Raw genomic sequence first — 14,621 nt, forward strand, 5'->3', positions numbered from 1 at the left:
CTACCAGTTTTCCCATTTGTCTGTAAATAATTCTATCATGTCTCCCATTACATCTTCACCTACACCCTCTTCCATTTCCATAATTTGTCCTCAAGTACATCACCCTTGTATAGATCCTCTATATTCTCCTTCCACCTTTCTGCTTTCCTTTCTTTGCTTACAAGGGAACCTTACCCATCGCACCCCCTTCAGATTTAGTTATTAGCTGGCACAGTGGATAGGCCTTGAAAAACTGAACACAGATCAATCGAGATATCAGGAAGAAGTTGTGTGGAACTATGAAAGAAATAAGCAAAATGTACAAACCAAGTTGTCCATGCGCAGATAGGCAACATCAAAGCTGGTGTGAGCTCAGGAGCACCGTGGTCCCATGATTAGCGTGAGCAGCTGCGGAATGAGAGGTCCTTGGTTCAAATCTTCCCTCGAGTGAAAAGTTTACTTTCTTTATTTTCGCAAAGTTATGATCTGTCCGTTCGTTCATTGACATCTGTTCACTGTAAAAAGTTTAGTGTCTGTTTTGTGACCGCACTGCAAAACTGTGCAATTAGTAGATGAAAGGACGTGCCTCTCCAATGGGAACCGAAAACATTTGATCACAAGGTCATAGGTCAACCGATTCCTCCACAGGAAAACACGTCCGATATATTCTATACGACACTGGTGATGGCATGCGCATCACATGACAGGAATATGTTGTCAACCCACCTAACTTGTACACTTGGCAAATGGGTAAAAAAGATTGTTCTACCTTACCTGATTTAGTTTTTTTGTGGATGTGATAATCACTCCCAAAAACATGATGAAAACATAAGAGTTTGTGACAAACTGCAGTAAATGAATGCAACAGTTTCACAGTCACACAGTTTTCCCTGTGCTCTGTCAAAACATAGGTTTTTAACGTTTTCAAATTTTTCCGTGTGTAGACTGTCAAATCCTACATATGTCCAAGCAAATCTGAACACGTCCTGGAATTTTGGAAAGCAAAGTTGATTGTGTGTGAGTGCCTGAACTTTGATAATTGACCCCATTTTTCCTGACACACTGCAATTCACTATGACATTCGGCTTTTGCGCAAGTACCCTATTCACCTGTTGCTGAACTTGCGGTCCAAATACACCATTTTTTTCCTGCAAACATAAATAAAATGTAAGTAAAAGAAATCCTGCTTTGTTCAGAGCATACTGTATGGTATAACTATGTGAAGTGGCATGCAGCTGGTCTACAGTACATTACGTGTCGCCTTCTCCAACTAACGATAACGTGGGGGTCAATTTCATTTCATAGTTAAAACCAGACTGATCTGTGTTGATAATATATGCGTCTTCATACTGTTGGAATCTGACTTCAGTTTCTGTAACAAACGTCTTGGAACATTCTAAAAGTTCTTCCAGTTTATTCGCGTAGTTCTTGCTTACATATTTCGTAACCTTCCTGTTCGTAAATTTGTATTTTCTTTTGAACATGACAAGCCAATGAAATGAAGCCTTGAAGTCCAGGCCAATTTGTTTAGCGTAACACAATCCCCAAATCTGTAGGTCTGTATCATGCACTGCACTTAATTCATTTCTGGCTTTAATAAATTGTCAGTATACACGGTTTTCTAGTACACTGAACTTCTGTCTTCCAGTTCCACCTCGTTCCACAACTTCTTTGCAATATTTAATTGTGCTTTTTTTCCTTGATCCCTTTAAATTTCTTCAATTTGTTACTTCACTCACTATATTTGCGTCTTAATTGGTTTGGACAGTAACCAGTATTGGAGCATTTCCTTCATGTAACCCAAAGAAATACCATCAGATGGAAGTCCCAGTATTTCCTCTTCGTGTTCTTCCTATGGATCGTCAACAATCTCATCATCTGGTACATACAGCCCAGCAGCAATCAACAAGGTATCATCACCACCACCACCATACGTACTGTTTATCAACAAATGTAGGAAATAATCATACAAATGTTCGACAATCATTCGATCCCTTAAGGAACTTTCCGATTCCTTACAGTTCGGAAAATATTCATAGACCTTGTTATTGAAGTCGCGAGCTATATTTGATGGATTCATATTGCCCACGAAATACATCTCACATATTTAATGCACTCTCGTCCAAAGTAGCGAACAGTCAACTGCCAGCCAGGGAGCCTCATTAGCAGGAATACTCTCTCTTCCGTGCGCTGTAGTTGACTGACGTGTGTTTCGATGTTTGTTTAGGTGTAGCGTCCCCATACTACGGCGCAGTTACCTCACACCGGACAAATAATAATTGTCTGAAAATAAAAAATTAAACTTTTCACTTGAGGGAAGACTTGAACCAAGGACCTCTCATTCCGTAGCTGCTCACACTAACCAAGGGACTGCGGCGCTCATGAGTTTACACTATCCTTGATATTGCCTACGTTGCGCATGGACTACTCAGTTTGTATATTGTGCTTGTTTTTTTCATAGTTTCACACAACTTTTTCCTGTTTTGTCGATTGATCTGTGTTCAGTTTTTCAAGGCCTATACATTGTGCCAACTTATAACTAAATCTGAGGGGGGTGCGATGGGGAGGTTCCCTAGTTAGAAGTGGGTTTCCATCTGAGCTCTTGATATTCATACAAGTGGTTCTCTTTTCTCCAAAGGTCTCTAATTTTCCTGTAGGCAGTATCTATCTTACACCTAGTGACATAAGGCTCTACATCGTTGCATTTATCCTCTAGCCATCCCTACTTAGCCATTTTGCACTTCCTGTCAATCTCATTTTTGAGACGTTTGTATTCCTTTTTGTGTGCTTCATTTACTGCATTTTATGTTTTCTCCTTTCATCAATTAAATTCAATGTCTCTTCTGTTACCCACAGATTTCTATTAGCCCTCATCTTTTTACCTACTCGATCTTCTGCTACCATCACTATTTCATCTCTCACAGCTACCCATTCTTCTTCTACGCTATTTCTTTCCCCTGTTCCTGTATATCGTTCCGTAATACTCTCTTAAACACTCTACAACCTCTGGTTCTTTCAGTTTATCCAGATTCTGTCTCCTTAAATTCCGACCTTTTTGCAGTTTTAATCTACAGTTCATAACCAATACATTGGGGTCAGAGTCCACATCCGCACCTGGAAGGTCTTAATTTAAAACCTGGTTCCTAAATATCTTTCTTACCATTATATAATTATCTGAAACCTTCCAGTGCCTCCAAGCTTCCTCCCATGTATACAACCTTATTTCATGATTCTTAAACCAAGTGTTAGCTGTGATTAAGTTATGCTCTGTGCAAATTTCTACCAGGCAGCTTCCTCTTTCATTCCTTATGCCCAATCCATTTACACTTACTACTTTTCCTTCTCTTCCTTTTCCTACTATTGAATTCCAGTCCCCTATGACTAATTTTGCCTCCCTTCACTATCTGAATAATTTCTTTTATCTTACCGTACATTTCTTCAATCTATCACCTGCGCAGCTAGTTGGAATATAAACTTGTACTTACTGTGGTAGGTGTGGGCTTTGTGCCTATCTTGGCTACAATAATGGGTTCACTGCGCTGTTCGTAATAGCTGACCCACACTCATATTTTTTATTCATTATTAAACCTACTCCTGCATTACCCCTATTTGATTTTGTATTTATAACCCTTTATTCACCTGACCAGAAGTCTTGTTCCTCGTGCTACCAACTTCACTAATCCCCACTGTATCTAGCTTTAACCTATCCATTTCAGTGTTTAAATTTTCTAACCTAGCTGCCCAATCAAGGCATCTGACATTCCACACTCCCATCTGTAGAACACCTGTTTTCTTTCTTCTGGTAACATCCTCCTGAGTAGTCCCCACCCGGAGATCCAAATGGACTATTTGACCAAAGTGGACACCATCATCATTTAACCATACAGTAAAGTTGCACACACCTGTGAAAAATTACAGCTGTAGTTTCCCCTTGCTTTCGCAGTAGTATCTGTTTATAATTACATCAGTAGTATCTCTTAAAATGATAATATAGCATCCTGTGACTTTCAAATTTACAGAAAAATGTTGAAGTGGAAAAGTTAACTAAAAGTTCATATTTTCATCTTAAATTTGTAAGTTAAAGGAAGCCCATTAGCGTGCGGGTATCAACTAAATTTCTAAACACCAGGAGGGAGCTTTAATGTTGAACATCTGCCAGGTCTCCAGTACTTTTGGTTTATTACACATTGTTCTCTACCGTTTCAAGAGTTATTTACAAAATATACATTTAAAAAATGAAGATAAAAGGAAAATACCTTATTTCTTAATAGTTGTGATACAGAGGTCTAATGTATATTTATCTCGAGAAATTCATGACCACAAGTTGACATGACCTATATGACGGATGAAATCAAGCCAGCATAAAGTGTCATTTCAGAAAACAGCTTATTTTGATTGAATCTTGGCAGGGTTCATTAGTAGGTGTTACCGCCTCCCTTTAATCCAGATTTTTGAAGTAAACGATTGGCCATCATTTTCAATTGGAGGCACCACAGACGATTAATTGTTAATGTCTGAATAGGTGCCTCTTCTGCTGTTTTATTGCCCTATTTATAATTTGCTTTTGTTGTTCTCATTTCTTTGAAGCTAACACTAAAGGCTCATGCTGTTTAATGAATTATATAGTGCATCTGTTCTAATTAAGTGGCACAGATAAATTTTGGTATGTTCCAGGATGCATTTGCTGTCTCCGAAATGTTATGGACTAATGTGTGTATTCATGAGCTTTGAATGTCATGCGAGTATCTTTGCAGTTGCTTGAACACTTACAGAACGTCGCCCGTATGCCGTACGGGCGTGGCCGCCCTGACGTTGGCGACGGCGCCCGTATACCGTATGGGCGAGCCTTTATTTGGCTCGGTGAGCGCGTCTCCGAAGAAGTTTCATCAACTAATGTGGACGTATTTCATTCTTCTATCTCATCCTGGTAGCAGCTGTGAGCACTGCAAAGTCGAAGTTACCTGCAGTTCATTCACAGGTGTTTACGATCGTGAAAATATCGCACAGCAAGTTTACGGAGGCAGAGATCTTAGATATTCTTTATGGAGATGAAGGATCTGAAGTTGATGATTCTGACGAAGAGGATTCGTACTCTCCAGACGAACGTACAAGTGACGATTCAGGTATATATGTCTCAATTGTTCATAAAGTGAAGAGCCCGATTGCCCGAAAAACTTTTGAGTGGTGGTAAAAGCTGTTTTTCCACTTGTTTATAGTGTCAGTGGTGGTAAAAGCTGTTTTTCCACTTGTTTATAGTGTCAACTGTCAACAGTTTTATTTTATATAAAGAGAACACTAGGTAGAATGTATTCCTAGTAGACTTTATTCACAGAGTGGGGAAGAAATTGGCCGAGAAGGGCGGAAATATTTTTCAGCAACAAGCTGCTTCATCCTCACAAATTGAGAGGACATTTGCAAGGCACTTTCCAGAGAAGGTTCCACCCACTTAAATGATGCAAGAACCATATTCCTATTATTTTCCTGTTCTTTGCAGTCTAATTTCAAACATTCATTAAATATGCCAGTTCACAGCCAAGTGCCGGGTGTAAAGAGGGCAGTGTTGAAAGTGTTAATGGTTTGCTGGAAAGAAAAATTTTTCTGTAACTACCATTGTATTGCTGAAATTAGTTTTTCAAAAATATTTGTAGCTGGTTTTTTAATTCTTTTGGTTGACTTGCTAAAAGGTAGTAAGTTTTCATGGTTTCTGGTAAGAGCTCAAATTACTAAATTCCATCCTAAGAGTTAATTATTTGATGCATGGCTGTGTTTGAATTCTAATTAAAATTATTTGTGTTGCAGGGAACTGCCATTAATAATTTCTTCCATCCATTGCTGGTATGCATTACTTAGGATCAGGCCCCACATACCCATGACTCGTCTGCTTGCTTAACTGGCTGTTTTACACTATTTGGAGTGCATATGTTCGGCAGCCCATGCTGATGCATCTTGTTTCCTCCAACTGCAGCCATACTACTTACCGTATTTACTCGAATCTAAGCCACACTTTTTCTGGTTTTTGTAATCCAAGAAGCCACCTGCGGCTTAGAATAGAGTGCAAAGTAAGCGGAAGTTCTGAAAAATGTTGGTAGGTGCCGCCACAACTAACTTATGCCTTTGAATATATGTAGTGCTACACAGGCATGCTTTGCAGGCACAAAGATAAATACTGGCGCCAAAACCTCTGTGTCAGTAAATACATTTTTTTTTAAAAAAAAAAGTGGAAGACGAGCTTTTTTCCTCTGCCCCGAGTTTCGACCACTGCATTTTCATACATTATCCATTGAAGTAAATACAAATTCCGTATTGTTCATATTCGAATGTTGCAGCGTTTCAATGTACTACGAAAATCCGACTGGCAAAACTTATGTATGTTTGTCAATATGGCCAACTCTACATTCTGGATTTTTTCCTAACTCTGAGAAGAGACGGATGCTAATAGGAACTTTTATGAATTGTGAATCACATGCATTATTCTCTTCACCATAAGAATAACACGAATATAAACATTTTGCCACGTATTCTTTCGTGTTTGCTGCTATCTCATTTAAATTCTGTCTGCCTAATAAACTACGAAACTAGAGTGAGACAACAGCAAACGCGGAAGAATATACATATCATGTCATGTATTATTCTTATGCGTAATAGTGATACAGTCAGAAATGAAGCACGACAATTGAATAGATTTTCAAATCTAAGATGACTAATTTCTGTGCAGAATATAATGTACTAAAAGAGGCGTCTGCAAATATTTTCAAACGGAGGATAATTTTTGCTAAACTCTCGTTCAGAACATCATCTATCATAAGCCCCCCCCCACACCTTTTTTTGTAAGCGGCAGTAGCACGCATAAATGCAAGCCATGCCGCGAGCGGCAACAGGCCGTAAACACTCATTATCAGAATGCAACAAACAATGCATGACACAGTACAGTAATTCAGCTTCAGCTTAGAGCGAGAACAGCACGTATCAGATCAAAGAAAAGTAAGCAATCAATTCAAACCAGACGAAGCACGTGAAAAAGGAAGGGTACCCGTATGAATACGAACAGAGCGCCTGACACATAGCAATGGCTACCTGGTAAAGCTTAACTGCTAAGCTTACGTCTCGAACCAAACTACTGTAGCTGTATTGTCATTCATTCGACCTAAATTGTGTTTCATATTACAATGGACCAACTTTGTTTCGATTTGGAGGTGCAGCCTAAAACTTTCCTCTCCCCTTGAATTTCGAGTCTCAAATTTCAGCTAAGGCTTAGATTTGGGAACATTTTTTCCTTGATTTCGAGTAATTTTTCAGGTGCAGCTTAGATTCAAGTAAATACGGTAATGCTCCTGTTGAAGTTATACTTGGAATAATTCTGAATTTGTATCCTTTGGCTTGTTGTCTTCGGCTTAAGCTATTTTTGATGTGTATTGGAATCCCAACTTATACCTTAATCTGGGTTAAACTTTAAATTTTCTGTGAATTATTTAAATTTGCATCGAATTTTAAATGGATTTCTCACTGCTTCGCTTTTTAATTAATTTAAAAATAATGCTGAATTGACTGCTATGTGATTGAAATTGTAAAATAAACATGTATTCTGCCAGTAAATGAAGTGAGTAAAATTGTCACTGGTCCAGCCCTTCCCAGGTTTCCTTGGTTTAATTAAGAGGACATTATCACCACTTCAGTGGTGTGTTAGGGTCCCAGGTCTCATAACCTGGAATCATTGGAAGTGGACCATCGTTTGCAAGTAATTGACAAAAAAGTATGTCACTTGATGAAACAGCCTTAAATATGTTACACACTGTAAGTGTAGTGTAATGGTTCAGATGGATTCCTGCGTGTGGACAATTGTGTTCCAATTTCATCAGGTACTCTAAAATTTCTTATTTGTAAACATTTATCCAAAATATTTTGGTTCAATTAATCTTTTCAAATATGATTTATTAACTTATAATTATTTGCTGCATCACTTTAATCATTGTATTATGTTTTTATTTGCTCTCATTTCTGTAATTTTTTTTCATTTGGAAAATGTGCATGACATTTTTAATTATTTTCATTTACCTATTAAATTTTAAGTTTTAAAATGTTGATCTGTTGGTTAAAAAAGGAAGATAGTGGAGGTGCAACGGTTGAAACATGTATTTACTACAAGATGGACATTTTCTGGGTGATAACAGACACACAAACAAAAAATTCAACTAACTCCGAGTACTACTCACGCACCAGGGGTTCCACACAAAGTTAACTATGTCCACAGATAGATCATCCATCACAAGAATTGATAATTTCGACGTTTCTTACCTGTTATCGATACTGGCAAGATATGAAAATGAGAAATGTAAATGGCCATATCTTTTTGACTGCACTGACTTAAAAGCTTACATTTATTACATCACCACAGGACACTAGTCCTTAGCTGACAAATTTCAATTTGTTACGTCAACTTCCTAAGAAAGACGTTTTCAGAGGTGAATGGACAGTCAGATAAAATGTGCCAAAAAATATTTTTCGTATCATATGAATAAAACAATTTTGGGAATTTTCCTTTGGTTGTACTATGGAATCTTGCTTATTGCCGAATTTAACTTTGATTCCATTGGCTTTGAAGCTTCAATTTTTTACAGCACCAAAGGACTGTATACTTTAGTTTGCCTAACCTTTCTTGAGAAAGTGTTTTTTAACATTGACAGTGGGACAAGGGCAACAAAGGGATTCTATAAGGGTTCCATTTTACGAACTGAGGTGCAGAGCCCTACAAAGCAGATAAAGACAAACAAGAGAAGGAACTGTAAATAAAATCCCAGCAACAGGAATGACAATATAAAATGATAACACTGCAGAAATTTAACTGAGGCTGATACATGAAAACAAAATCACATGGACTAGGATTCCAAATGATAACCGTGGTAGGAAGAAAAACATTAAAATGGAAATGATAAAGTTAATAGACTAATTTAAATGTGACAAAGGATTAAAAATAAAAATAAAACAATTAACTGAATAACAAATTGTGATTTTAACAAAGTTTCAAAAATATTTTTCAAAGCACCTGAAGAGATTTGAATCCATGACTTTTTGTATGTTACGACTATCTTTACCATTATACTACACCACTACTCTGCATAACTCATACCTAAGTCTCCAGCAAATCACACGAAATCCCTCTTTGATTATTCACAAATCAGGCACTCACGTTAATAGCTTCAGAGTGTGATACCGTGACTCCTACCCAACATCACTGTAAAGGTGGTTTTGAAGAAGTTGATCACACCCCTGGAGACATCTACTTGTCTGTTTCACTTGCACCACTAACTCCCATCTGATCTGGAGTTTGGAAGAGCAATAACAACTTATGGTGCTTGTTGATAGTGTGTTCTTTGATATTACTACTTGAATATGTGGAGAGGCCTTAATTTACTAATATTTTTATGGGGATACACTCACAATGACAGTATTGATATTCTAGCCTTCTACTAACTTCCAGGAGTGTGTCAACCAGAACTAAACAGGGAGGTGACATGTAGACAACATCCAAGATGGTGTACCCAGGCAACAAGACTGCTAAGGCAGGACGGCAAAAAGTCTACACGACCGGCAGCTATACTAGATCAGTCTCTCATGGCTGTTCAAGACAACAGCACAAGTCAATGTTTGCTGTTGTTACCATTCAATAAATAAATCACTACATTATGCACCAGCCTTCAGCAGTACTCCAATCTTTGACATTACACTCAGTATTGTTAAAATAAAGGAAATTAAAATCTTTCTTCCATATGGCTACAGGGATTTTATGCCTTCCTATATGACAATGTAGTAGGATAATAGATCATTAACACTGTTGTTTCAGATAGACAAATTGTGAAGTGATGGTTGATGGGCCGAGTGCAATCTTCACATTTTTTGTGAAACATTAAGGTAAGGCTCTTTGTTAATGAATGATGCAGGTCATTACACTTCCAGTGGACTGGTGCTAGAGTTCCAGCTCAAACAATTTCTGAATCCAATGACATTTTAACCTAGATTCCACAATGTCTTGAATGGACAGCCCCGGTTCCATTTCTACAGCTGAAAGCTGCACAAGTAATTTTTTTATCTATGACACTACACACACACACACACACACACACACACACACACACACACACACACACACACAACTGCCCAGACTGTAATGCGGTAGTTCAAACAACTGGAATTTCATCTGCTTTCAATGCATTAACTGTCAATACTGCAGCATCACTGGAAACTGCGAACTCTTGTACTTCAAGATTACAAGCCACAACATGTCCTGGAAGCTCTGCATACTCTGACTTCAATTGGACACTCGCCTGTCCCAGCAACTGTGCGGCATTTGACAAAGTTTCTTTCCTGATCTAAATAAATTTGTTCAATTTCTTTTGTGCAATGCAGAAGCAATATGAAATATCACAGAACTTAAATCATGAGGCATCAACTTTTCATTATCTGAAGGCCTCCAAAAACTAGTGTGGGCTGCCAATCTTGGCTAGTACCTACTGCAGCCTACATCCTTCTGAATCTGCTTAGTGTATTCATCTCTTGGTCGCCCTCTATGATTTTTACCCTCCAATACTACATTGGTGGTCCCTCGATGTCTCGCAACATGTCCTACCAACCGATCCCTTCTTCTAGTCAAGCTGTGCCACAAGCTCCTCTTCTCCCCAATTCTATTCAATACCTCCTCATAAGTTATGTGATCTACCCATCTCATCTTCAGCATTCTTCTGTAGCACTACATTTCGAAAGTTCTCTCTTCTTGTCCAAACTAGTTATCGTCCATGTTTCACTTCCATACATGGCTGCACTCCACACAAATGCTTCCAGAAACAACTTTGACAAATCAATACCTGATAAATTTATCTTCTTCAGAAACGCTTTCCTTGCCATTGCCAGTCTACATTTTATATCCTCTCTACTTCAATCATCATCAGTTATTTTGCTCCCCAAATAGCAAAACTTATTTACTACTACAGGTGTCTCATTTCCTAATCTAATTCCCTCAGTATCACCCGACTTAATTCGACTACATGCCATTATCCTCGTTTTGCTTTTGTTGATGTTCATCTTATACCCTCCTTTCAAGACCCTATACAAAAAGAAAAAAAAAAATCATTTTTGCTTTACTTGTAGCTTTATATGTAAAGTGTTAAATATCCACAACATTCCTCCCATTTCATAAACAGTGAGATATCAAAATGAGATTTTGGCAAATGATAGCACACATATGCTATTTTGCCACAGTTATTATGCAAAATCATCTACCGTGTTATTCCACTAACTACAGACTTTATTGATGAAAGAATAATTTTTCAGGCTGACAGCTAGTGAAACCAAAAATGCTATGGGTTTTGGAACATAAGTGAAAACATTACATATTTTGCACCAAGGATGCACTTTTTCATAAGATGCTGACCTTAATTTAGTGAGGAACAGATGGAAACTTAGTAAATCACTGTTCAGAATTCTTTCACAGCTGCACCTGCACAGCATGTTAGTGAGGAGAGACTAAATTCCACCGATTTTTGGTAAAATTAGCAAATTTTAACACGGCAACAAGGAAAATGTGTAAAGTGAATATTTCACAACAAAATATTCGTGTTAATATGGATGTCAATTCCCAGCACTCAACGGTCATTGCCAATATCAGCACACTATGCCAGCACTGCCATAAGTAAAATTCAACCCATTAAGCTCCCCACTGACCTTTCTAAAACAATCATCTACCTTACTGACTTCAACCCCATAAACAACAACTGTACAAATGCCAAGAGAAATACATGGGTCGACATTTACTGTTCGCATCTGATACCAAAACTGGAAAACAAATTCTAAATTTTCAGCTTAATGTAATTCCAACAAGTTTGCATTATCAACTTTCCAAGGTGAAACAACATATCTTCAAATGGCTCTGAGCACTATGGGACTCAACTGCTGAGGTCATTAGTCCCCTAGAACTCAGAACTAGTTAAACCTAACGAACCTAAGGACATCACACACGTCCATGCCCAAGGCAGGATTCGAACCTGCGACCGTAGCGGTCTCGCGGTTTCAGACTGCAGCGCCAGAACCGCGCGGCCGCTTCGGCCGGCAACAACGTATCTTCTGCTGACTATTTAAACCTTGTAAAGACATTTCTGACATTAAATGAATGTATGGCCTGATGTATTCAACAATAAAAGTAAATGCTTGAAGTAAAACTAATTCTACAGCAACGTAAATGTATGACAACATTGTTATGTACTAGTATTCACCAATCTCAGACTCAGAAGCAGTTCCAGCCTTTAACAATGATTCTATTTAATGTTCACCCACGTCACATGCAACTAAGTTACGACTACAAGCACAAAAAGCCCTACACTCGCGTCCACTTGATCTAAAAAAAAAAGGTTCACATACGTAATCATCGGTCCCCTAGAACTTAGAACCACTTAAACCTAACTAACCTAAGGACATCTCACATTCATGCCAGAGGCAGGATTCGAACCTGCGACCGGAGCGGTCACGCGGTTCCAGACTGAAGCGCCTAAACCGCACGGCCACACCGGCCGGCACTATCTCAGAAACTAACATACACTTAAGGAAGGTAAACTATCTTTTACGATACTCACTGAAAAATTGTAAAATTTCGTCGACCGTAGTCGACCATGGCAAGCCACGCAGTTTAACAACATAAGCCTCGTCGTCATGATCACCAGAGCCAGACATCTTTCTTTCCGGCTGAAAATAAATTTTGCACACTGAGAAAATCATTCATCCAACACTAAAATGCTCTTGCTACAATTAACACAATCTCACATCCTACGCTAACGTATCCCCACGAACATCTGAAGCAATGCGAAGATATCTAAGGCATAAACCAATGTACAACACAATTCCTCATTGGCCAATACAAATATTCATAAGAGAAAAACATTTGTGTAAATCCTAACACGTTGACAAAGCTTAGAAAGCAGAACACTGATATAACACTTTTCGGGAACCTTTAGTTGGACAAAATATTTCATATCTCAACAAAAAGGGAAAAATTATGCACTAGATCCTATGCCTTTAACATGCGGCATTTTGCTTCTTCATGCATTTCAATATTTTACGAAACTTTGCTGGAAATCCTCCAGACTGCTCAGATTCTTGGATTTTAAGCTACACGAAATCTTAATACTTTACTCATGAAGAATATATTGGGTTCCTTAATACGAATACGAAAACCGTTATGGCTGTTTCACCCGTACCCGTAGCCGACCACTTACACATTACAAGATATGTTTTTCTTACTCGATCAATTTTGTTATATAATAAACGAATTCTTCCAACATTCATCATTCACAAATAATTACAATAATTCCATACCTTTACTTCAGATTTCATATCCCCATCAGTACTACGAGTTTCCTCCATGAGTAAAATACCTACGTTCGATTAAGATGGCGACTCTACAGGACCGGGAAGATCGAAGATTTCCACAAGAATGGCGTCAACCTAAACAAAGATACTACATTCCAATTCATACACAAAGATATTACTTGATGCAGCCTTCCAATAAATAAAGCTCTAAAACAATTCATTAAAATATGAAAGCAATTTCAATAATTATTAATTTTCATTAAAAATAAAACATTTTTATAGTTTTCAAAATCAATTAATCAACTACTGGCAATGCACATGATATGGTTTCGGCAGGTGTATACAAGTACACACCAGTTCACACGAGACATCAACGGATGTTCATCTCGCATCAATTCGTTTAAACCAGTACCGATCGGTGAAAGTGAGGTTATAAGATACTGTCTGTAATACAGAACGACCTCCATGTCAACTAGCACGGATAACGAAACTCGCAATTTTCTCACATGACAAACTGCAAGCTCTACGTAACGGCAGTCAGATAGTGCAGTATTTCTGGATTTCCAAAAACCATTTGACTATTAGGTCCACCACATCTATAATTGTTATCAAAAGTACGATCATATTGCGTATAAAGCGAAATTTGGGATTGGATTTAGGACTTTTTGGGAGGGAAAATGTAGCAAGTTATATTGCATAGAGTGTCATCGACATATAGAAGTAATTTCGGTTGTGCTCCATGGAGTTGCGTTGACACCAGTACTGTTCGTGTTATATATAAATAAACTTGTGAACAATATTAATAGTAATCTCAGACTTTTTGCAGATGATGCAGTTATCTATAATGAACCACTGTCTGAAAGTAACTGCATAAATATTCTGTTAGCTCTTCATAAAATTTCGGAGTGATACAAAAGACTGGCAACTTGCTTTAAATGTTGAGAAATGTAAAATTGTGCGTTTCACAAAACCAAAAAACTTATGAACATGATATCAATGAGTCAAATTGGGAATCACTCGACTAGTACAAAGACCTGGATTTAATAATTTGTAGGGACGTGAAATACAACGATCACATAGGGACAGTCGTGGATAAAGCAGGTGGCATACTACATTTCGTTTGTAGAATACTGGAGAAATGCAATCAATCTACATAGGAAATTTTTTACAGGTCACTTGTGTGACCCATCTGGGAAAATTTTTCAAATGTGTGCAACCTGTACCAAATAGGTCTACCAGAAGACATTAAATATATACAGAGAAGGGCAGCACAAAGGATCACAGGCTTGTTT

The 14,621-nt window shown here is 38.0% G+C and overlaps 1 protein-coding gene across 2 annotated transcripts in view; it reads right to left on the reverse strand.

The window, feature by feature from the left end:
- Positions 1-13,476, reverse strand: part of LOC126089177 (heterogeneous nuclear ribonucleoprotein H-like) — a 32,916-nt gene extending 19,440 nt beyond the window's left edge. Inside the window, exons 1-2 of one of the 2 annotated variants that reach the window (XM_049906892.1) lie at positions 13,399-13,476; positions 12,597-12,705 (exon numbers count right to left, since the gene is read on the reverse strand). In XM_049906892.1, the coding sequence (XP_049762849.1) occupies positions 12,597-12,693 (97 nt within the window). In that variant the 5' untranslated portion in view covers positions 12,694-12,705; positions 13,399-13,476. Of the gene's footprint in view, positions 1-12,596; positions 12,706-13,335 lie in introns of both variants that reach the window. The other variant, XM_049906891.1, reaches the window with a different exon arrangement.
- Between the last annotated feature and the right edge of the window lie 1,145 nt (positions 13,477-14,621).

Source organism: Schistocerca cancellata, chromosome 1 (assembly GCF_023864275.1).
Source record: "Schistocerca cancellata isolate TAMUIC-IGC-003103 chromosome 1, iqSchCanc2.1, whole genome shotgun sequence".
In the NCBI taxonomy this organism is placed as follows: domain Eukaryota; kingdom Metazoa; phylum Arthropoda; class Insecta; order Orthoptera; family Acrididae; genus Schistocerca; species Schistocerca cancellata.